The sequence below is a fragment of the Sorex fumeus genome, unplaced genomic scaffold (genome assembly GCF_029834395.1).
Source record: "Sorex fumeus unplaced genomic scaffold, SorFum_2.1 ptg000024l, whole genome shotgun sequence".
Classification (NCBI taxonomy): domain Eukaryota; kingdom Metazoa; phylum Chordata; class Mammalia; order Eulipotyphla; family Soricidae; genus Sorex; species Sorex fumeus.
Window position 1 is genome coordinate 52,199,208 of NW_026606081.1, and position 24,883 is coordinate 52,224,090.

The 24,883-nt window shown below is 56.8% G+C and overlaps 1 protein-coding gene across 1 annotated transcript in view; it reads right to left on the reverse strand.

Moving 5' to 3' along the window:
* Window positions 1–2,411: 2,411 nt before the first annotated feature.
* The window catches only part of AGPAT5 (1-acylglycerol-3-phosphate O-acyltransferase 5), a 28,879-nt gene continuing 6,407 nt past the window's right edge, over window positions 2,412–24,883 (reverse strand). Inside the window, exons 2-8 of the mRNA XM_056114086.1 lie at window positions 24,591–24,660; window positions 21,269–21,384; window positions 19,183–19,272; window positions 13,912–14,002; window positions 7,015–7,176; window positions 5,686–5,809; window positions 2,412–4,008 (exon numbers count right to left, since the gene is read on the reverse strand). Coding sequence (XP_055970061.1) covers window positions 3,783–4,008; window positions 5,686–5,809; window positions 7,015–7,176; window positions 13,912–14,002; window positions 19,183–19,272; window positions 21,269–21,384; window positions 24,591–24,660 — 879 coding nt within the window. The 3' untranslated portion in view covers window positions 2,412–3,782. The remainder of the gene's footprint in view (window positions 4,009–5,685; window positions 5,810–7,014; window positions 7,177–13,911; window positions 14,003–19,182; window positions 19,273–21,268; window positions 21,385–24,590; window positions 24,661–24,883) is intronic.

Consider the following 24,883-nt stretch of genomic DNA (forward strand, 5'->3'; position numbering starts at 1 on the left):
GAAGGATGGGACAGCGGGCAGGACGCTTGCCTCACACATGACCATCTGGGCTCCATCCCAGGGCCCCAGAGGGTCCCCCGACCCCTCCAGCCAGCTCTGAGCCCCCAAAACTAAGTCCAACCCCAGAAGAACTTACTAAGTAGAGCACGGGGCCCTGGCAGGCATCCCCGGCCCCCAGCTCTGCCCTCTAATCCTGGTGGTTGTCTCAGACCCTGCGTGGGTGCAGGGAAGACTGTCCTCTGACCACTTTTACCAGGTCCCGTGAATTTACAAGAGGTCGGCCGTGCCTGAGCTTACTGGAATGACTCTCAGTTTTCAGAAAATAAAACAGTAACTCGGTGCCTCCTGGAATCGACTTTCTATCAAGGAACAGAGGCGGAGGCAGAGCAGACAGCAGGGTGCTGGCCTTGCGCAGTACTGGCCTTGTCCGGCACAGGCCGTGTCCACCCCGGGCCGCCAGGGGTCACTCTTGAGCCCAGATGAGCGTGGCATGCCCCTCCCCTCCCCAAGCTGGAAAAGTCCTTGTGGGGAATCCTGGAGCCAGGCTGCATGTTGGTGGCCGTGGGGTGACAGACTGACCCATGCCCGCCCCCTGGGCAGTGTTTGGGAGCTGCAGGGTCAGAGGTGACCTGTCCTTCAGGCAGGAGGCGGGGCGGGGAGAGGCCTGCCCAGGTTGGGCTGGACTGTGGTGCTCCCTGCAGACGGCCACTGGCCTCCTACCACACGTGGCTGCAGGAGCTGGGCCAGAGCCCCCTGATGCCCCCCACTGCAGAACCAACGGGGCAGGATGGAGAGCAGCAGGGGCCCCCCAGGATGGGAAAACCCTCCCACAAGGGCCAACGGCAGCCTGCTCTCTGGGCACTGTTGCCCTGGAAACCATCTGACCCGCTGGCAAAGGCTGCCAAAGAGGAACCCAAGTCCCCCAGGGGAAGAGGACTGTGTGGCAGCAGTGACATCCTGAAGCTGGGGGCTCCGGTCATCCTGCTGGCCCATGTCTCAACAGTGAGCCGGGCTGGATTCTGGGGCCTGGCAGGGCCACTGCCCACTTCCTTTACTCATGAGAGTCGTGGCCCCACACCAGGGTCCAGGGATGCGTATTATATGGTGGACACTCCAAGACAGCACTCGGGGGGCACAAACCACTGCAGGGGTGTCACTGCCCCCAGGGAAGCCAGTGGCCACACCCCTGCGCTCAGGAGGACCCCAAACCAACTTCCTTCCATGCATGGGCAGAGACCCAAGAAGCTGACCTCATGAGCCACATGGGAATGACAGTTCACTTTTATGTCCACACAGACTCCGGGATGGTGCCGAGGGATGCCAAGGATCAGGTCCATCACTGCATGGTCCCAAGACCTGGGACAGCCAACTGACGGCAGTGACACAGGCATCTCTCCCCGGGAGCATCAAACATTGGCTGTCCCCCTGCCAGTCTGATGCGGGTCCCATGACTATTTGGTTGCTCGAGGGCCATAACCTGCAGAGCTCAAGCAGGCTTCGGGACCAAACCCGGGGCAAGGCTACTGCCCTCCCTGCAGTAGCCAGCCCTCTGCCGAGTACTCTTCAGTGCTTGGAGCTAGGTTACATCTGTTCCGCTGAATCTCCATGCTGGGTCCCGTAACCTCCCCCCTGGAGTGCTGAGGGGCTTCTGGGCTGCCCTGGCCATGCTGGGTGACCCACTGGGTGACCTTCAGCCTAAATGCACGTCAGTCAGCAGAAACCATCCCATCAAAAGGTCACACAACTTCCACACATACAAGCAACACACACACTGTCAAAGCACTCGCCGAGATCACCTCCTCAGCCGAATTTGTGTAGAATAATATGAAGTTAAAGCGTTTTCACCGTGCAAGCACATACGGCACATGACCTGGGCAGACCCTCCGGTCTTTCAGATGATCGTGGCATCGATCTGGGTCAGCCACCGGGCACAGACAGCACTTGGAAGTTGCTTTTTCAATGGGCAGTCACTGAGATTGATTTGTTGACATGTGCGCCCAATGACCGCAATCGTCAAGCAAATAACATCTCAAAGGGAAAATAAGCTCATGCGCTTGGAATACAAAGGGGATTGGCATCACAAAGTCAGCGGGAAATGCGACATGACAGAACTGTGAGTGAGTGTGTGTGTGTGTGTGTGTGTGTGTGTGTGTGTGTGTGTGTGTGTGAGAGAGAGAGAGAGAGAGAGAGAGAGGGAGATCAGGCTGGTACTCGTGCACAGACCTGGCTGAAGTCAGATATTTGACACAATTTTCAAATAGTGATTGCATGCAGCTTATGAAATCCCGTTTCTATGACCAAGCCGGCGAATCCAATGCATTTCTTTACAACTTTGCTAAGTTCGAAGGCAGGGTAAGCGGAGCTGCGACTGCTCGGGAATGTCCAGACTGCAAATGTCAAGTATCACAGACTTCAGAGAGTGGAAGATTTTATTTTTTTTCTTTTCTCTCATCCAAACAGACCCTTTCCTGAAGAACATCGAAGCATGCTGATCAACGGCCATCGGGTAAAGAAAAACTACAGAAGCTGGAACTCAATAATAACGATGACACCACAGCTCACACGCGAGTACGGGAGAAGGTTTACAGGTAGACACAGAAACGCGAATTTTAGAGAATGATGATTCACTCGTAGCAGTACATGTTAAAACAAAGTGGCTAGTGTTCCAGAGATTTGTCACGAGTTTTAACTAACAAGTATGTGATGGACCTTTTGTGGGAATAGAGACGGAGCCTTCAGGGCGAGCTCGGCTGGCAGGGCCTCAGAACGGGCTCACAGCATGGCTGCACCAGCCAGGTCACACAACGCACATTGATTTTGATCTGATTGAGAAATAAACTGTAACTGCAGGATTGTTAAAGAAAAAAAAAGTGTTTGATAAGAGACATAGATGCACACTTCACAGGTAAGAAGAAAACGGCAATTTGGCATGAAATTGCTTTTCCACGCAACCCCCGGGGGCTGGGGGCGGGGGCCACGCCTGCTCTCGGGCCCCACACAGAGGAGTCGCCCCGAGAAAGGGGCGAGGGGAGCAGAGAGGCTGCACGTGGCAGCGGCATGTGGGGTGTGGGAGGCTGTGTGGGGGCACCCCCCAGGCCTCGCTGCGGGGAGGGGGAGAAGCTGCGAGGGGCAGGCGAGGGGCAGGCGCGGGCCAGGCAGGCAGCACACGCCTCCAGCCGAGGCCCGCCCAGGGCGACACTGATGATCTGGTAGGTAAGCCGTTCCTGGCACCCAGGCGTGGAAAGCGGGGCGACCGAGGCTCCCAGGGCTCAACCAGGTCACGACTGTAACCCAAGCCTCGTGCTGCACATGTCAGGCCTCAGGACAGAGACGGACATGCAGACGGAGTCACTTCCGGGAGGGCCAGAAGGGCCGGTCACTGCACAGACAGCTCGCGAGGCCGGCTCAGAGTGGGCTCCGGACACGGCACGCAGGGCCAGGCTGTTCTCTTGCCCCTCCCCCCTTGGGACTGAAGGACAAACTCTTGGCTGACCCGGAGAGACTCGCCAGAGAGGAAACACCCCACGGCTGCAGGACTCAAAGCCGTCAGTGAAGAGAACTGGGGCGAGGAACGGAAATGGACACAGCGACGAGACCACAGACTGATGTGGGTGAGCACGGCCTTCCGGGCCAGGACGACGGCAGGGACACGCACCCCGCGGCCGTCCACGCTGCCCCGCGTGGCACGAGGGGCCCGGGCATCTGCCTGCGGTCAGACACTGCCTCCTGTGCAGAGTTCGGTCAACAAGGCTTTATTTACACCGCCCAGGCCGAGGACACGCTCACGCCCGCACGCTGACCCACAGGAACCCGAGGACGGTCCCAAAGGCCCAGGTCTTCACATACAGTTTCCTCCCGGCCTCGGTCAGCAGCAGGCCAGCCGTCAGGCCGCTGAGGACGAGCAGGGAGGGCAGGGTCTTCTGGAGGCTCAGCCGAGAATGCACGCTCTCCCCGGGAAACTTGTTCCTCCTGTCCGGGTCCGGCGAGTCGTAGAATTCTATCAGCAACCTACGGCCAGAACGGAAGGGGGAAGTCAAGTTTTAGTCCTTCCGATTCTTTCTCAGTCCGACAAGTAGCACAGTGCCTGTGTGCTTGGGAAACAGGAAGTAGACACCTAGAGACCAAGGTCAGGCGGGGTCTCGGATGCTTAAGTACCCTCGACCAGGTTCCAGTCTGAACTAGAAAGTGCATCGGGCTCAGTACTTGGAAGCAGGCCCCGCCACGGACACCGGCTGGAGAGCTGGGCTGACATACAGGGGTAAGGGCCGGAAGCCGGCGGGCGAGTGCTGGGGTGGTGCAGACCCCACGGGGCCAGAGCACTGAGGAGAGCAGAAGCCCCTCGCACAGCAAGGCCCTCAGCGGCCGGAGCATGACTTTGTCTAGAGGTCACCCCTTGTGTCACATGCAGGCTCGTCCCAGAGTCACACAAGCCCCCCCCCCCCCCAGACCTCCGTGACGAGATCAGGTTCTTACAGGCCTTTCCCAACCACCAGTGGCCGACCTGGATGGTTGGTCTTATAAATCATATAGTGCACAACCAAGAATGTACAGACACAACAAAACACGGTGTGTGCCTGCACGGACACGTTCCACAACTTGTCAGCAGCGTGAAGCAGCTTCACTCGCACCCGGGCAGCACGGAGGTGAAGCGCCTGCCTGCCACTTGCAAATGTGTGGACCTTTAATGATTCTTTTTTTTTTTTTTTTTGCTTTTTGGGTCACACCCGGTGATACACAGGGGCTACTCCTGGCTCTGCACTCAGGAATTACTCCTGGCGGTGCTCAGGGGAGCCATATGGGATACTGGAACCGAACCCGGGTCGGCCGCGTGCAAGGCAAACGCCCTACCCGCTGTGCTACTGCTCCAGCCCCAGGACCTTTAACGATTCTTATTGGCTAAAATCAGACCTGAAGAGTCAATTCGAAAATATTTCACTATGATATGACAACGAAAGGAAAAACAAAGGCTCTCCAGAGAAGGCAGACCACGAAAAGAAGCTTACGTGAAACTTACGAATTTGTGTCATTTCAGAAGTTACTCAGAGGTAGAACGGATCTTTACATGGACACAGCTGTCCAGGAGCACACACACACTCATGCACACACTCATACGTGTACACATGCGTGCACACACATGCACTCATGCACACACACATGCAAATACACGCATACTCACATATACACACTCACGCTACACACATGTGCACACACAGACACAAACACATACTCATACATGTGCACACTCACGTACACACATGCTCACACTTTTCCACACATCGGTAAGGAAAGGATGTGGCTTTCCAGAAGCAGGGTCACCAAGAGGTGCTGGGCGTGACCTTCAAGCTCAGGTCCTGCTTGAGAAGCGCCCACAAATAAAGAGAATCAAATGCCGGTCAGCAGAAGGCTCTGAGTGTAGAAGGCCAACTCAAGCAGGGCCCACTGGCCTGGGCAAGAGGCTTGAGCACTGAGCAATCGAGCCCTGGTGGCTGAACCTTGCTGGCCCTGGTCCCCAGCCCCAAGAGCACCTGGAAGACCCCAACAGAGCAGCGACAGCACAAACAGGCCTAAACACTAAGCTGGACATTGGAAGGACCAACCTCCCAAAATGGCCAGGTAGCAGCAACATGCTGTGTGTAAGGGGCGTATCCTGACGCTGCCCGACTGGGCCGTGTCCCCCGCACTCACTTGTCCTTGATCTCAAAGCGCTCGTGGAGCCATCTCTTCATGCGCAGCTGCTCCTCCGGGACGTCCTTCTTGTCTATGCGAGTGATGTGTATGTGAATTTTTGGACATTCTTTACAGAGAAATTCTGACAAAACAGAAAAAAATAAAAATATATCATTTTGAAAACCATTTCTGAAGTCATAGTTCCACCACAAGCCGCACTGTCAGAAGAGCCGCCCGTGAAAAAATACAGACTCCCTAGCAAAGCCCCTTCGGAGGGAGACCCCACCACAGCAGCCCAGAACACGCACCCGCCTGCTCTCTCACCCTGCAGGGACCGGCCCCAGAACCATGCCGGCAGGGCCAGGCCCTCTCTGGGCACTGGCTCCCCCTGTGCCGCAGGCTCATGTGGCATCCCTGAGTCTCAGCCCAGTGAGGGACACGGCTGGAGGGCTCCCAAGAGCAGCAGGACCCAGTGGAGCGGGCAGCGCCCCTAGGCCTGGAGCCCCCTGGAAAGGCAAATCCTGGGGAGCGAGGGCAGGAAGAGGCGGCAGCTCAGCTGTCACCCATGTCCCCAGCAGCGGAAGCTGTGCCCAGCAAGTGCTACCCTGAGCTGGCCGCCTCCCTCTGGCCTGAGACACAGACGTAAGGGGAGCACCGCAGCAGGAGGACTCCGCTGGCAGCCCGGCCATCTCAGGCCTTTCCCCAAGCAGGGTGTCACTGAGGGAATGCGCCAAGGGAGGGGGCGACACACGGCCATCAGGACACGCGGCCACAAGCAGAAGACAGAGGGTATGAAGGGCCACATGTGCGGGGGCAGCTCGCTGGGTCTCCTCCACATGGTCAGGTGTGTGTGACCATGGAACACCGGGGGTTAAGGACAGGCGAGGGCGGTGACTCCACAGAAAAGCCAAGACACTGACACTTTGACAAATATGTCACCTAAACTACAATAAAAGCCAGCTAAGTTGTCATATTTGAATAGATATTAAAAGTGGACAGCTTTTTTTTATCCTTTTGGGCCACACCCGGTGGTACTCAGGGCTTATTCCTGGTGCAGGGGAGCTGGGGTTGGGATGCATGGGTGTGCACGGATGTGCACAGACACACGTGGAGAGAGAGACACGTCCAGTGGCAGGGGAGACCCACATGCAGGAGTTTGGAAGCAGACAAGATCTCACTAGAAGTCCCCATGCAGGAGGAACTGTTCTCTCTCCCTCCCTCCCTCATCTCTCTGTCTCTCTCTTTCCCCTTCTCCCTCCCCTCCCCGCCTCAAACCATAGGGCTGTGGCTCTCCTGGCCCTTGCTGCCCGGGAGCTGGTGAGAAAGGCCCGAGACCCGCCCACTCACCAGTCATGCTGGGCGCTTCCTTTCGCTGACCCTTCTCATCCACCGTCCCCTCGAAAGCCACAGTGACGTCGTATACGGCATCTAAGTAGCTCTTCATGGAGTCGAAAGCCACGTGAGTGGCCTTGATGCGGGGAGTTAGCACATGCCTCAAGACGGGAAGGCCTGCGGGAGGCAGCCAGGAGGCTCGGTCAGCAGCTCACACGAGCACCCACACCCCACACAGGCACCCACACTCCACACGGGCAGGAGCCACATTTTACACAGGAACCTACACCACACAGGGACCCACACCCCACTGGGACCCACACCTCACAGGCACCCACATTTTTTAATTCGGGTCTCCTAAGCGGTGCTCCCTTGACCGACCCACCCGCCCCGGGATCCAGGGCCATTGGGCCAGTAGCTGCGGCGAGGCCTCAGGACTCAGCTTCTGGGGTGCTCAGGGACCAAAGTGGGGCAAGCGAGGGAAGTGCCTCAGTCTCAACCCCAAACTTGTCCCGACTATGCTGCAAAGGGACAGCTGACATCTCTCCGGACGCCATCCCAGGCGGTACGGACGGGCACTGCAGGAAGCTGCTCCTCCCCACAGCAGGGCAGAGCAAAGACGGGGCACCGAAGGGTCCAGAGCACAGCGCCCCCCCCCCCCACTTCCTCCGCCCACCTCTCAGACAGTCCCAGCTCTGAACACGAGCGTGTGCAAAGGAACGTGTGCCCATGTGCATGACGTGTGCAGACACGTGCACTTTCTTTTGCCCTCACACTGGCGGCTGCAGTCCCTGCGGCAGACCACACCTGCAGGCAGACCGAAGACGTCGTTTCCCGGGGTGTGGTTTTCCTCAGGTGAGAAACCCACAATGTGGAAGCCCCAGAGCTGTGGCCCCACCATGCCATCCAACCCAGAGCGACAGCCACGACCCCGCCCTCACCGCCCTACAGCGCCGGCTGGGAGTGTGCGTGTGAGTGTGTACATGTGTGAATGAGCGTGTGAATGTACGTAAGTTTAGACATGTGTAAGAGTGTGTATGTGTGAGTGTATATGTGTGCTCCATGTGTGCATGTGTTTATGAGTGTGCATGAGTGTATGAGTGTGTGAGTGTGTGCATGTGCGTATGAGTGTGTGCTCTGTGCATGCACGTGTGTGCGTGTCTAAGTGTGTTATGACTGTGTGTGCGTGTTCCATGTGTGCATGTGTGTGAGATGTTGCTCTGTGGCAGGGATGGGCCAGTCCAGCCACAGGTGGATGCTCAGTGGGTGGGGCCTGTCCACTGTCTCCCTGGACCCTTGGAGGGGGAGGTGCTGTGGGGTGTGGGCTGACCATACCTGCTGGCACAGATGTGTGTGTCCATTACAGGAAAGAACCCCTCGTTATGCTCCTGTGGGAGGCAGAACCTGCCTCCCCTTTCCTACTGCCCCTTTGCACTGCTTAGAACATCCGCTGACCTGTCAACAGCCAAGAGCGACTCTGGGAAGAAGCGCCAAGGAAACAGGCTAGAAAAACCTGGAGCTGGATTTTCTGCCACCTCTCTCCAGGGAAAAGGGACTGCACGCCAAAGCAGAGGGCAAGCGAGAGGAATGTCTGAAATGCAGCCTGGGTGTGGGAAAGCGGGAGATTCCCACACCCACAGAGCGGATACATTCTGTTACAGTGTGTTACTGTTTGTTGCAATGTATTAGTTTGCTACTATGTATCCATAGGCTTTGGGGATTGAGCAGTGCTTGCTTCTCTGTGGCGGTGGGCGAGTGGACTCAGGGAGGACCATCCCTCTCCACGCCTGGGGCAGCAGGTCAGGCAGCAGGAGGAGGAGGAAAAGCTGCCCCACAGATGGGGGAAGGTGGGTGTTGGGGGATGAGAAGACAGGAGAGCACAGCCAAGAGGCTCTCACAGGCTCAGAGCTAAGAGAGCCCCTGCAAGGGGGAGAGAGGAGGGAAGGAGGCAAAGAGAGAGTGGGAGGAGAAAGGGAGAAGAGGAGGGAGGGAGGGAGGAGGGGAGGAAAGGAGGGAGGAGCTGGGGAGGGGGAGGGCGGGCTGAAGGGAAGAGGAGAGGAAGTGTACAGGGACACCAGGCACGCAGTCCACCCCTAACGGTGTCCATCATGTCCCCTCGGCACCCCCAAGGTGATAGGACTTGCTCGGCCAGGCTGCCGTGGATGCTCAGGGAAGGACACTGGTCCACGCCCGAGTCCTTCAACTCCAGTTCCCCATTAATGGTCTCTGCCTTTTCCTGACCAACAGCCAGAGCTCTTTGGATCATCAATACCCAAGTAAGCGTGTCAGTGCCACAAGTTTCAGATGACAGTTACTTTCTGTGTTTATGTGTTTGGTTTTGTTTTTGGTTCACACCTGGCGATGCTCAGGAATTACTCCTGGTGGGCTCGAAGGACCTATGGGATACCAGGGATTAAACCCAGGTCGGCTTCGTGCAAGGTCAAGGCCCTCCCCACTGTACTAACTCTCCAACCTCATTGGATGATAGTTATTTTTATCTAGTCAAATCTACAAAGGAAGGTTTTGAGGGCTCTTAGGGCCTACAAATGTGATTGTTATTCATGAGATGAAAACTAAGTGCCATATATCATAAAGAGTTTAAAAGACACAAAGATATCACTTGCTTGCTACCATGAAAACCCTCTGTCGCTGGTCTGCCATCAGACCAGAGGACAGTAAGAGAACAGGACTCCTGAATTCCATTCTGGGGATTTTAAATTAAGCTACCGTGCTTAAGAAAAAAAAAAGTGAAATGTAGAAACACATCTTTGGAAAGATATGATCCTGAGCTGTAGAAAGGCTCAGAGGAGGATGAAGGTAAAGATTTGGAAGTTGAAGGACTGGAGACACAGCACTGCAGGGCCAGGCATTGCTGTCCACCTGGCTGACCTGGGCTTGATCCCCAGCACCACACACATTCCGCAGAGCCTGCCAGGAGTGACCCCCGGGCACTGGTCGGGTGTGGCCTGATCAGAACATGAGACCCAAATCCCTTCACCACCAGGAAGCAAATGCCTCAGACTCCCGTAACTGAGGTGTGGGGTAAGGGGCGCCTGGACGCTTGCTGGCCCATGGGAGAACAGAATCCTTCTGGGCCGGAGCTTCTAAGTCCCAAGCCAGCGTCAGATGCGAGAGCCGCTCTCCCGGGTCCCAGCAGGCTGATCCTGGGGGCTCAGGCGCAACTTTTGGACCAGCTACCTCAGATCCTGACACGCCTTGTATGGAACAAGGATTCACAAAAGGGCCAAGGGTGTGGCTCGGAGGCAAGTGAGGAACCTAGGTTGAAATCCGGGTACCACAACAAACCAGAAAGGAGGGGAGAAAGAGGAGAAGGAAGAGGAGGAGGAAGAGGAGAAAGGGGAGGAGAGATGAAGAGGAGGAGGAGGTAGAGGAAGAAGAGAGGAGAGATAGAAGAGAGGAAGGGAAGGGAAGGGGGAAAGGAGGAGGAGGAGAATTATTCACAAAGGGCAGCTAAAAGGAGCGAAATGGCAGGCAGGAGGGACGGTCACTTCCATCCATACCAGCCTGCATGGAAACGGTGAGGAAACAGCCACAAAGAGCCCATAAAAGGCCCCAAGATCACTGGCTGGGGGCCCAGGGTGGTGAGAGCCCCTCAGACAGGGATGGAGGAGGGGATTGCAGGGACAGTGGCTTCCTGAACTGCCACGGTCACGCCCTCCTTCCCTCTCCAAGCCAAGCCAGGGCGGGGGGAGGGGGGGCTCCCTGGAATGGAGGGAGGTGTATGTGAGAGCATGCCCAGGCCCCCAGCACACAGGGACCCCGCCCAGCAGCCCCCCGCCCCCCCGCTCTCCCCCCCAGCAGAGAGTTGGATTCTTGGAGGAGCAGTCTTCTAATTTTGGTTCTTTCCTGTTTTCACATCCTGAAACCCCCCTGACCTTTGACTCAGCAGATGCGGGCCATGTAGTGGTATGTTTGAACGTTTTGAGCGCAACAGGCCACACCAAGGTCACCATTACCACAGCGCCAAGGGCAAGGACACCCTCCTCGAAGGTGGCGAGGGGGAGGGGTCCAAGTTAGTGTCCTCGAACCAAACTCACGAACAATCAGGGACAGAGTCACACACAAGCTCACAGGGGCCCTCGACTTCCACGCAGCCAGAGCAAGGCCGATGAGGCTGTGCGCCCAGATCGACCGGATTAACAAGTGCTGAGTCTCCATTTTCTTGAAGAAAAATTAGCTAAACAGATGGAGAAACAAGTTGTTTTGTTTTTATTTTCAAATAATCTCGGTTAGTAGTGACCTGGGAGGAAAGAAAACAGGAAATACTTCTTCTGGCTATACTGTTCAGAGACCGACTTCCTTTGTGCACGGCGGGAAATAATTATCTGACGGCCAGAAGAAAACAGACGGCAACACACAGCAACAGCTTTCCCAGCTACAGAAGTGAAGGAACCGCAGCCATGAAACATTAGGACCCTCCATACCCAAATTCCTCGTTTTGTCTCTTTTGGTAACCAAGAAAGATGGCCAGGTCCCAGGAAGGTGCCTGAGCAGTCCCTGTGTCCTCCTCGGTGTTCGGGCCATCAGGTTACAGGGCCCCCGCATTCCGGTTATTAGGCTGCTACAGAGTCACTTTAAAAGACATCTTAGCATTGCAAATTTCTCCTGGGTTTTGAAAAGTAACTTTTAGCGGGGATATGAGCGAGCCTTGTCCCTCAGAGCAGCTGCCCGGGCCGGAGTCTGGAGGCCGCGTGAGGACACGGCAGCACGTGGCCCTGTGCAAGCCAGGGGCGTCTGGCACCTGCATCTGGGGCGTCCGGCCGCCTCGGGCCGGGAGGAAACAAGCGTCTGTTGTTGGAGCCTGTTGGCGTCCTGGGAGGGCGGCCGAGGGGCGCACTCGGTTCTGAACAGGTAACCCAGGGTGGGAACACCCACCCGGAAAAAGGATAGCGATCCCAAAAATGGTCTGGATTTTGCTTATGAGTGCTGACATTTTTGTGTGTTTTAGGGGTCAAATGTCACACACCAAACCCACATTAAGTGCTAATAACCCTCTACACCACGGTCCACAGCACCTCCCCAGCCCTTGTGTTTGTGTGTGTGTGTCTGTGTGTTACTGTGTGAAACAGGAACACATACAACATGTGCACATAAAGGAAGACCTTCCCTCTGCACCTCACACACAGCAGCCACCATCATAACAGTCCCAGACACACATGCGCCAGGGATGACTGAGTCACCACGCAGCACACACCTGCGGCCTCAGCAAGCCCCAAGCCATCCCAGTCTCCTGCATCTCCCTCCCCTGCAGGGGCTTCCAGGAAAAGACCGGACCTGTCCCCCACTACTGCTCCCAGGAATGGTTGTGTGTGCGTGTCTGCGTGTGTGCATATGTGCATGTCTGTGTGTATGCATGTGTGCATGTGTGTATTCCACGTCACACATGGTTCACCTGGGTTCAGCACCCCACAGAACCCCCCTATGCCCCGCCAGGAGCAGATCTTGAGCACTGCCCAGTGTGGACCCCCAAACAAAACAAGAAACAGACTGTCCCCTCTTCAGCCAGGCCAGGAGAGGCGCTGTGGTCTGTCCATGGCCCGTGGCCAGCCCTAAGGTAGCCCTGTAGTGACCGGAAGCGGTAGCAGATACTGAGTGACTGGGAGGCGGTTCCTGCTGGGGTGCCGGTTCCCACACCCCTGCAGACAACAAGAGGTCCAGGCTCACCTCTCCTATCGGTCACAAAAGCCAGGCCATCGGCGCTGGCTGCCCCGGCCTAGCAGAATGTTTTCACATTGGAAATCTCAGAATCTCGTACTGTCATAAAAATAAAACTGGCACAGACTATAAAAACCCTCTAGATAAACTTCTCAACTCATAAAGAACACGAGAGTGCCAGGAAACGTCCCTGGCGAGAACAAAGTGCCTCAAACTGTGCACGGCCTGTGGAGACGAGGGGCAGGCCGAGACCAGGCCGCGGGCGCCTTTCACCGCAGCACCTCAGCACAAACAGGCGCCGGCACATGAAGGGACGGGAATGTGCAGAGCTTCGCCTGGATGCTTGTTTACCCGACTCTCAGGAACCGCCGGGTGCCACGGGCGCCCACGCGCGTCTGACCCAGCCAGGACTCAGCCCTCGGCCCTCTTCACGGAAGGGACACTTTGCAAGCAACAGCTTTCTGGAACCATAAGAACTGACCTCCTCACCCCTCCACCCCCAAATTTTGTTTTACTGTTTTCTTTCTAAAATCATCAAATTAAGGAAGCAGCTCTTGAAACGAAGCTGGCGCCTATAACCCCCTTCCTGAGACCATGCGTAAACATGCCCTTTACCCCAGGGAGGCTTGGGGATAACAGGAAAGACTGAACACCAACGCGCTCCCGAAGCCCCAGTTTTCCAAAACAGCTGTCGAAGGCGGCATGGAACAAGCCGAGGAGAGCCAGGCCAGCTCTTGGCCCCAAAGCATGAGCTACCGAGGGCTGCCCCTCAGGGCTCCCGCCACCCCCCTCCCCCAAGTCCGCTCGGCGCCTCCACCCGCCTCAACAGGCTGTCAACAGGGCTGACCATGACCCAGTGGCACCCAGAGAGACTCTTGCTTTGGTTTTGTTTTGTTTTTTGACAGGGGGATCACTCCTGTAAGTGCCTGCAGTGACCATATGCGGTGCCCAGGACTCACACGGCACCGGTGCACCACCGAGGCAGGCGTCTCAGCCCCGGGAGCAAACTTAAGGCCCGAAGGCAGATGCTCCCTCCCACACGGTAGGCCACATGCCGCCGCAGGGAAAGGATGCCCAGAGCCAGGAACCCCGATCTGCCCTTCTCTCGATGGGAAGGACGCCTCTCTCCTCCACTCAGGGCTGTTGCTCACACACCCCAACTACCACCAAGTACATAGATCTCTGACACCAGGAACAAAACGGGCACTGATTTTCCCATATACAGATTTTTCTTACCTTCTTGAGCAGCAAAGGCTTGACTAGCTGATAAGACCTTTGTTAGTTCCGGATTATACCTTGTCCCCTCTGGAAAAATCACAAGATACATCTGTGAAGCATAAAGAAAATCTCCAGTGACCTTTCTGCTATCCTCATGGACCTCCCAGGACGCGCCCAGACTGCGGGCCTGGGAGTGTGGGAATACGCTAGCAACAGGCAACGTTGGATTCAGAGCGATTACTGGCAGTTTTGAGCTTCAGTTCGATCATTTGTGAAGGGGACAATTCATGATCTGAGTGGCTAATATTCTCCGTCTCTTACATATTTAATTGGAAATAACAGGATTTCGGCAAGAACACAAGATTTCTTTCTCACACTCTCGTCACTGGAAACAGATGAGGAAGGTGCAGGGAAGGGGAGAGCGGGGTCTCTCGGTGGGACCCTGGGAACAGGACGGAGGCCTGCACAGAGAAGGGACAGAACACTCTTCCCGGAGAGCCGAGGCATGGGCAGGCTCTGTTCAAGGCCAGGCTGGAGCCCCAGCCAGGGAAGCTGGGCAAGAGAAATAAAAGGAAGAAGTAAGGTGAGGTGAGAACAGGCAGCCCAGCACCCTGGGACAGAGCGGCCAGTGAGAACAGGTGGCCCAGCACCCCCAGGGACAGAGGGGCCAGTGAGAAGAGGCGGCCTAGCGCCCCCGGGACAGAGGGGCCAGTGAGAAGAGGCAGCCCAGCACCCCTGGGACAGAGGGGCCAGTGAGAACAGGAGGCCCAGCAGCCCCGGGACAGAGAGGCCAGTGAGAACAGGCGGCCCAGCGCCCCCAGGGACAGAGGGGCCTGTGAGAACAGGCAGCCCAGCACCCCTGGGACAAAAGGGCCAGTGAGAAGAGGCAGCCCAGCAACCCTGGGACAGAGAGGCCACTGAGATCAGGCGGCCCAGTGCCCCTAGACTGAGGGACCAGTGAGAACAGGTGGCCCAGCACCCCTGGGACAGAGTGGCCAGTGAGAACAGGTGGCCCAGCACCCCCGGGACAAAGAGGCCAGTGAGAACAGGTACCCAGCGCCCCCGGGACAGAGGGGCCAGTGACAACAGGCAGCTCAGCACCCCCAGGGACAGAGGGGCCAGTGAGAACAGGCAGCCCAGCACCCCCGGGACAGAGGGGCAAGTGAGAACAGGCGGCCCAGCACCCCCGGGACAGAGGGGCCAGTGAGCCAGTGAGAACAGGTGGCCCAGCACCCCTGGGACAAAGGGCCCAGTGAGAAGAGGTGGTCCAGCACCCCCGGGATAGAGCGGCCAGTGAGAACAGGTGGCCCAGAGTCCCCCGGAGCCAGTGAGAACAGGCGGGATAGAGGAGCCAGTGAGAACAGGCGGCCCAGCACCCCCAGGATAGAGTGGCCAGTGAGAACAGGCGGCCCAGAACCTCCTGGTGCTGCTGTGGACGGGGAGGGCAGGAGGGCCCTGCCGGACAGACCCTACCCTCTTGCACACACCCCCTCTCACAGCCGCTCTGTCTCTCTTCTAACAAGAGCTACCAGTGTTTCCAGCTGTCAACAGCGTCCTGCCAGGGGTCGCCCGCACACAGACACGGGAGCAAGAGAGCATGGACCACTTCAGACAGACAGACAGACAGACAGAATTACTAGTGCCCAGCAGCCTCTCCAGGTGGTAGTTAGGTGAGCTCCCTTGGAACGGGCCCATCTCCCACCAGGTGCAGATCTGGGCAGCAGGGCTGGCCATGCGCAGCCAAGTCTGCCCTGAGATGTCACCTCGCCCCGCCCCCCCCCCCCCTTTGTGAAGATTCTATTACATTCAGGGCAACAGTTCCAAGTGGGCACATTTACACAGAAACAGCACAGTGTAGGATAACACTGCTTTGTCCTTTCTCCTTTGCCACAAGGTGCTTAGGTTTATCGGTCACACCCATCAAAGTGCTCCCAAGTCACTCCCATTCTTTTGTTTATTTGTAAACTACTTATCTATGCTCTCTACCTGAAACAGTTAAGCAGCTTATTCCCCTAATCAGATTCTGTTCATTTGTAAGGTCAGATCTTTCTAGGACACTGAACTTGTATTATAATATTGCCTTTCTCCTCTCCTTATGTCTTTTGAATAGTTTAAAGCAATGTCCTTTTGTATAGACACAAGAAGACAATATTACGCTTTTGTAACTTGGGATTTAATTGGCTTCAAATATTATTCATTCCCGAGTATCTGCTTTCTCAACTTAAGCCTCAGTTGCCCTCAATTCCTAGTGCCCCCAAAAGCAGGGTCCTGGGTGGAACCAAGGTAAGTGGTAAGCTATGTGCTATACTGGCATTGAGATGGGCCTGGCCAAAGCGCCACAATTCTTAACTATAAGTTAAGAGCGGTAGGGCATTCACCTTACAAGCGGCCAACATGGCCGACCCGAGTTCGATTCCTCCGCCCCTCTCAGAGAGCCTGGCAAGCTACCGAGAGCATTCGATATGCCAAACACAGTAACAACAAAGTCTCCAATAGAGACGTTACTGGGCCCGCTCGAGCAAATCGACGATCAACGGGAGGGCCTTTACCTTTACCTTTTAAGAGCTTGAACATGACAAATGTTGTCATGATCCAAAAGTAATGACAACACTAGGACCCTGTGAGGGATAGGAAAGACTAATCTCGCCTGAGCACTGTAGTCTGAGATCGGGATGACCCCAGGAGAGCAATTCTATAAGCTTAATGCATCTCTTACTGTGTCCATACAAAATGATTAATACACCCATGGGATTCCAGCCTTGGGTGGGTGGTCCTGCTGAAAGAGAATCTGTCCTAGAAGCAGCAACCCCTGAGGGGAAGAACTTTAACCCTATCAATTGTGACCACACCTAAGTATAAGCCCAGCCCCTCAAGGTTGTGGGGATTTAACTAGACTGTAAGAGTGGGCTGGGGGGTGGGGGGGGCGGGGGGAGAAGATCAAGTTTGAGAGCCAGAGCCAGGAAAGAGGGGTTCCAGATCAGGGCCCGGGAGAGAAGGAGAGAGACAGGAGTGAACGGGGATGAGAATGGAATAAACGGCATCTGATCAATCCAATGTCTTAGCCCTCACTTCCTCCACTGTCTGCCCCAGGGCCCGGGTCGTCCCAGCTTGGGGAGCAGCCCAGGCTGTCGCCACCCCCCACCCCCAGAGTTTTTTTACAGTACAGGACTCAACAAACTTTGGTTACCTACACGTATCTTCTAAGTAATGATTCCTCTTTAAATGGAATGCAATTTCCTATGAGATGATGCACAGAATATAACCAAGACAGGTCCTCTCTACCACGGAGGCCCACAACTGTACCAGCCTGGGAAGCCTTGAAAGCTTTCGGCAACTATAATTACAAACAGTCAATGCATTAAAAAGCCCATTACACAATGGGCAGAGGAAAGAACACAAAAATGCGTGGGGTCCAAGGAAACAGTCGCGTATGTGACTGGCAACGCTCCGCCCCGGAGCGCCCAGAGTCCGTGACCCAAGAGGAGACAGGGAGATTGAACAGCTCAGGCGCCCAAGAGATCACTCCTGACTATGCCCCCAGGGGCCTGCGGGAGCACCGTGTCTGCCGAGGTTCTTTCTGACTCTTGGGGGAGGACGAGCAAATAAACTCACATGGGACTGGAGCGATGGGACAGCAGGGAGGGTGCTTGCCCTGCACATGCCCGGCCCAGGATGGACCCTGAGCACTGCTGGCGGAGACTCCTGAGTACTGAGTCAGGAAAAACCCCAGAGCATCGCCAGGTGCAGTGCAGAAGCCAAAAATATTTTTAAAAAAAGGTGGCATGCTTCTACGGTTCACACCATAGAGTATCTGTTCCATGGGTGTGTGCGTGTGGCACCTCCAGACCCCGAGATGCTCAAGGACACGTTTTGTCTGTCACAGTCGTCCTGCGAGAGTGACAATCTGCACGCTTCACGCCCCCCCCCCCCCCCCCCCCATCTCTGGCCTGAGTCGACTGCAGACAGCTTCCTGCCTGTCGGTCTGGATGGTTCCTGGCACGGTGGAGGGCGCGTTGCCTAGACCTAGGCCTGCACGCCCCCCACGCCTGCAGCCGAGGACAGACGCTCAGGCCATGGCATCTGCTGCCACTGTGACGATGCTGAAGCAAGAACACGACACCCCAGTAATGGGCTCTGGGCCGTGAAACTGCTTTCCACACTGGGACCCCGGGGGCCAAGCACTGCCGTCCTCACATCGTCACCAGCCTCAGGAGAGGCTGTCCTGCTCACTGGGAGCCGGTCCCTGCTAGCCACTGGACATCCAAGCGTTTGCCTGAAGCAGGATAAAGGGACCCGGCCCACCAGCAGAGTGGCCACGCTCAGAAAATCACAGAATCGGGGCTGGAGAGATAGCACAGCGGGTAGGGCGTTTGCCTTGCATGCAGCCAACCCGGGTTTGATTCCCAGCATCCCATATGGTCCCCTGGGCACTGTCAGGGTTAATTCCTGAGTGCATGAACCAGGAGTAACCCCTGTGCATTGCCGGGTATAGCCCAAAAAGAAAAAAAAAAAATCACAGAATCAAACTGGAGGCTCGCACTCAGACTGAGTGAGTGAAGGTCACTGCTTCTGATCCAGCGTCCAGCTCAGTCCATCCCCAGGAAGCCCCACAGGCCCTCGGGGAGTAAGGCAGCATTCCCCCCCCATCCCCCAAAACATACACAGGTCAGAAAACACAGGGACACAGTCCAGGGGAGGGGACACAGAGGCCACAGCCTAGAGCCAGAGAAGGTGGCAGAGACAGCAGTCACTGAGAGGAGCAGGCAGGGACACGGGCAATGGGGACACTGTGGGCAGTGGGGACGGTGAGCAGGGGGGAGAGGGCCCCCCCCAGGTCTTCTGACCCTACTCACAACCAAGCTAGGAAAAACCGGGGTGGCAGTGGGGGGGGGGGGGTGTTGGGGCACAGACCCCGGAGCCCAACGCAGGAGGGGCGGCTGGCCTGTCCCCCGGTGGCCTGCTGAGGGTGCCCAAATGCCCAAGCTCTGCAGACTCACAAAGGTGAGGGGACCACGGGGACAGAGAGAGACCAGGGTGGGCGGAGACAGGAGTGACGCACGTGACAGACGCAGCCTTGGGGGCACGGGCATGTGTGGTCTCTGGCATGGACGGGAACACGGAGGCCAGCAGGAAAGAAGTGGGGGAGGGTCCAGGGAGGAGACGGGGCTGGCTGGCAGCAGGTGAGGACAGAGCACAGCAGCTTGCGGGGGCCAACAGCCTCCAAAACAAGAAGCACAAAGGGGGGCGTGGGGCAGAGACAAGGGGACTTGGGCGGCGGGGGTCACTCACCGGGGTGCCCGCACGCACGTAGCTCAGCAGCTTCCCTCTCATCTCCTTCTCGTTGAACTTGGCACTTCGCTTCACGTAGATTCCCCCGTGCTGCCACACATAAACAGGCACCATTGGCTGAGACACAGGACAGGGCCGTGGGTGGACTGAAGCCCCCCGCCCGCCAAAGGGGCGAGGGGGAAGGGCAACACAGGCAGACACCAGGCTCTGCGGGCCGGGTCTGATTCCTGGCTCCACGCAGTAAGTCTCGTACACTTTAGAATCCAAACAAACCCTACCATCAAACTAGAGCGTGTGACTGCCATGAACCCAGGGTCCCGCCCGCCCCTCTCCCCATTAGGCCAGGCTGCCCTGCCGACAGATGGGCCGGCTGTGCTGGCCGGAAGCATCGTTTCTCTGGCCACTGTTTCAAGAGGAGCAGCCGAGGTGATTCAGATGGTCCCTAGCTCTGTCCTTCCCCCTGAGAGTGTCCTGCAAGGTCAGGTTTTCACAGGACAACTTGGCCACACGAGCCACACAGCTGTGGACAGCAATGTGCAGGGTGACAGGTGCTGCCCAGAGAGGTCTCAGAACTGGCGGCCAAGCCAGCATCTGCAGCGGGCAAGGCCAGCGGGCACTTCAAAACCCGGTCTGAGGGGTGACGGACAGTGGCGGGCTGGCCTCACTGTTCCAAGTGGCTGCTCTCCCCTACCCACCCGTCCCTCGGCTGCAGTGGCCCTGCCGTCTCAGGATTAGTCCCTGAAGCCTGTGTAGGAACCATGCCCTGCTGCCCTTCTGAGGGTCCACGTAAGCCAGAGACCCTGACAGGCCCCGTGGGCAGGTCGCAGCACCCAACAGGCCTGGAAGAGTGGCTCAGGGGGGTTCCTGGGGCACCTGCTCGAGCCTGGGCAGGGACTCGGGCGGGTGGGAAGCAGTGGAGGGCAGGAGGGGTGCAGCTGCCCGCCCACGTCTTCCTGAGCCCTTCCTCCACTGCTCAGACACCTCCGTCACCAAGAGTCCACGCCTCCACAGGACAGACGCAAAAGCTGAAATTCTCTAAAAAGCACGAGCACAAGAGTGGCTTGTGCGCTGAGAACAACGCAAGAAAAGGCAGCCTCTGCAGGGACGCCTCTCTTGGGAAGGACCAGGGTCTTCACTCGAGGTTCTGACCTGGGATGCCGCCAGAGGGTCCCAGGGGATAGAGCAGAGGCAGCGGGTGCTGGCAGGGTGCAGCTGGCCTCCCCATGCATGATACTCACACACTGCACACACAGCCACGGTCCTGGGGATTCTTAAGAAAATCAAGACTAGATTGTCTTGCCTGGCAATATTTGGGGTGCTCTTATCTCTGTGCTTCAGACAAACTGAGGATTAAGACAGCTTTGTCATGGAGACCTCACTTCCCCGTCCACAATTCCATGACATTCTCACAGGCGGCCAGACTTAAAAAGAGCTAAGATGCCCAGGGGTGCCTGAGGATGAGATGAAGCTCCGGCTGATGCCCAGGGGTGCCCATATATGAGATGGAGCTCGGGCGGACGCCCAAGGGTGCCTGCACATGAGATGGAGCATGGGATGATGCCCCAGCCCCTCAGCTCTCTCTGACCAGAGGCCAAGTTCATCAGCCGCGGACATTTCACACTCTCAAGATCACACACACGTCATTTACATGCCAGCAAAGGCCTGGGCAAGCTCGGAATGCCCTCAGTATGGAAGAGGACGCTGCAAACAAAGCTTGTGACCGGGCGCTGGCACGGGGCCTCACAGGGCGTTTTGTAAAATAACACCTGCATTAAACATTCTCAAGTGCAGTCCACAGCCGCCCATGCTATTGACTTCTGGAGGTAATCGCCTATTAAATTCTTTCCTTTGAAACGGTCTCCTTTGATTTTTGCACATTTGCATCTTCTATTTGTTTGGGTAATCATGACACATATAACGTATACCGCTGAAAGCGCCAAATAAAGTTCCATCAACGTCGAGGAAGCTATTCAATTCATAAAAATAAACCAAGCCCCCTGCAGTAAGCAAAACTGTGCGTATGCTCAGTTCAATCCCTTGGGCCTCACGAGCCACGAGAAGGTCACCAAGCAAGAGCGAAGCTCACCTGAGAGAAATAGCACCCGTACAAGGGAAGCCACTTGAGTCCGTCCTTCAGCACATAGCGCACGTGTCCAAGCGCGTTCTGCCGGACGGCCAGGATGTCGGCCACGATCCAGTCCACTGCGAAGACAGAGCGGTCCGTGGGCCCGGGGTCAGCGAAGGCCAGATGCGACCACAGCCACAGGCAGCAGTGTCCCCCCACCACCCATCGTGCAGCCTGTTTCTGAAACCCGAGCTTGACTGCCATGGCTCGGGGTGGAGGGAGGTCCACGTTGCTCAGAAGGCTGCCAAAGCCATGGAGAGCAGCAGGACATGGCGTATGTAAGCATCCCTACCGGGTCGGTCTGCGATACAGGATCCAAAGGTGAACAAAGCCTGGTAAATAGAGACCCACGCCCGACATTCTGGGTCTGCAACAGTGCTCCATGCCATGTGTGGGGGCATACCACACTGAGATCAGCCACGTGTGGGGGCGCACTCCACTGAAATCTGCCACATGTGGGGTACGCTCCACTGAAATCTGCTAGTGTGGGGGAACACACACTCCCCTTGGATCTACTGCGTTTGGGGTGAATTCCCCTGGGCTCTGCCACACGTGGGCACACTCCTGAGACCAGCCACAGGCCCAGCCTGTTAGCCGCCCCATTGCAGGTGACAGGAACACAAATGAGGCGGTGAGCAGGGGACCACAGCAGAGACGTTAGGAGGGACAGCCTGGCCCACGGCAGGGGACAGAAGGCGCAAAGCCAGGGAGGAGGATGACGAGGGCCACAAGGACCAGGGGCTTGTCTGGGAAAGTCGAGGCCACGAACCACCCCCGGGGCTGAAACAGCAACCCCAGGGAGAGCCCTCCCTAGTGCCAACAACAGAATCTGAGGCTCCCTCGGAGCCTTGCACTGAGAACAAATGTGTGAACTACAGGGTGGAAGTGTTGTTCAAACAGGCCTGAAGTGGGGAATGAAGAGAAAGGCGGGGGCACTGGCCTTGCATGTGGCCGACCCGGGTTTGATTCCCGGGACCCCAGATGGTGACCCAAGCACTGCCAGGAGTGATCCCTGAGTGCAGAGCCAGGAGGGACCCCAAACTCCTGAGCATCGCCAGGTGTGGCCCCAAAACAAAGACAAAATCAAAAAGAAGAAAGTCCCATAGAGGGAGAGAGGCACGGCCACCTGCCTACGGCCGATCTGTCCTCAGTGCGGAACCTTCAGAGCATCTCACAGAAACTACAGCTGCCCCTCTGGACAATGTCATCATTCATTTGCACCATTCGTTCATTTTATCACTCAATCACTCATTATTCATTTTAGCATTTGTTAAAGCTCTCTTAAATCTCTCTTTTTTTTTTTTTTGAGGGGGAGGGTATCACTCCCAAGTGTTCTGATGCTCTAGAGATACATAACCGTGGCCTGGAAAGTGCTGGAACCACCCCCGCCTGCGTGCACATGGGCACCCTCTGGGATTCCCTTTAGAGGGGCAGAGCGGTGCAGAGGTGAATGAAGCCCAGGAGCTGTGTCTGTGGCACGGAACAGTCACCCACCTGGGCCACGAGCAGCCAGGATGCCTCCTGCTCCTGCACGGCCTCATGTAACCTGTAAAGATGAGCCCCAGCCTGTCAGGTGGGTGAGGCACAGTAAAAGGCCACCACACGCCACACATATCCATGGCCAGCACGGCCACGTGGGCTCCTGACACATCATGGGCACCACGGCGAGGCGTGGACAGCCCCCAGCCATCACAAGAGGAAGAAGAATGACTGATGGGGCGGAACTGACACCAGCCACATGCCCGAGCTCCCCCACGCAATGGCACTGCCAGACTGGCCGAGGGCCCTGGGTCTGCCCCGCCCCCCAAAGACAAGCCACAAAGGACATCATGGGCCGGCAAGACTGGTCTGAGGAGACAATCGCCCTGGATGCAATCTTGAGCACCGCATGGAGTGACCTAGAACTGGAACCAGCACCTCCTAACCTCGCCGGAAGTGGCCCGAAACAGTGGCAAAGCGGCGTGAAGCGCACAGCCATCCGGCACACCCTCTGCAGCGTGCAGGCAGTGACCCTGAACCCGACAGAGGCGGTCAGAGACAAGAGATCGTGAAGCCTGGAGGAGTTTTTAAAGATGCGTTTTTACACTAAAGCTGAAGTGACCATATTGTGGCCTAAGATGCCTTTCCAAGAACGACCAAAAGAAACATGTCAAACGTACAGGAACGTCACAAGCGTGACTAGACCATCTCACCATTCAGAGTCCTGCCCTGAACTTTTGGAACCGTTGGGTGGAAACCCAGCAGCTCTGCACAGCAAGGGCTCACTGTCCCCTGGGGGTAGGCGGGCAGCCCAGTGTAATAACCACCTGCATCCCAGCAGGGCCGCCCACACCTGCGCACGGGGGCTGCCCTGCAGGACACAGGCTTGGTTGAGGGACACTCCACTGCCACAGCCACTCTGCGGCTATCCACACCACCAGCCGGCACAGGAAAAGGGCGCAGTGCTAAGGGTCAGAGGAAAAGGCGTAAAGAGCAGAGGGCCACGGTCAAGGGGCAGAGCCCAGCCGCAGCAGCAAGTGGGAATGGTGGGGGGTCGGTCAGATGTCGCCCCGAGAGCCCCAGGCTGGCCCAGGAGAGACTCGCGCTGGCCCGGCGGAGGCTGGGGATGCAGTCTGGCCAGTCGGGAAAAGCCCTTCCCAGGGCCGGCCCCTCCCGTGGTCACTCAGCCAGTCGGGAGGGCAGTGCCAGCCACACCAGGGAGAGACGCAGACAGACGGGGCTCTGCCATCCCTGCAGCCTCCCTCCACACCCACTGGCCAAAGCTAAGGGAGGCAGTGGGAAGAAAGCGAGCCCTCACCTCGCATGCTCTATCACATGACAGCCAGCGCAAACGCAGGTTAAGACCCACAGCCAGGAAGGAGCGGAAAACTCCCGGGGTCTGGGAGAAGCCCCTCAGCCCCCGATCACCAGGGCGCTTTTCAAAGGAAAGTGTTCAGAGTAATGAGGACGGCTTCAGCAAGCGTGTGTCAAAAGCAAAGTCAGATCTTACTGACTGCACCGTCTGAGCAAGCCCAGGGCCGCCTGAGGCCTCGTGGCTGGCAGGGTCCTGAGCAGACAGAGACGCAACGGCAAGGCTGACTCATGGCCCGATGCATGCTTACTGTGAATTCCTCTGAATCTATAGGTCATTTCATGATTGAGGGAAGCTGTGGGTCAAGACATGTCTGCGTCACAAGGTCACGCCCCCCCCCCCCCATCAAGGTCTCACGTGGACACAGGAGCATCACACGCCACATGCCTCAGGGGCCAACCCAAGTCTCGCGCTGGCAAAAGAAATACAAACCTGTGCTCTGATGATTTGCTAAATATATGACATTTTCTTTATTTTTTGGCATATCTCCATATAGCAGTATCTAGAAGATAAAACAAGCAACAAAAAAAGAAACATTACTTTCGTTTGCAGTAAAACACACAGAACAGGCTGATGTCTAAATGTGGTGTCGTGTGGCCGCCCCGAGGGTCTCGGAGATGGACAGTCCGTGTACAACGGCGCTCATGAGAGCCGGGATGGGAGCTTCCCAACTTCCAGGCCAGGGGCACAGAGCCGTGGTGCAGGGGACCTCGGGCAGGTGGGCA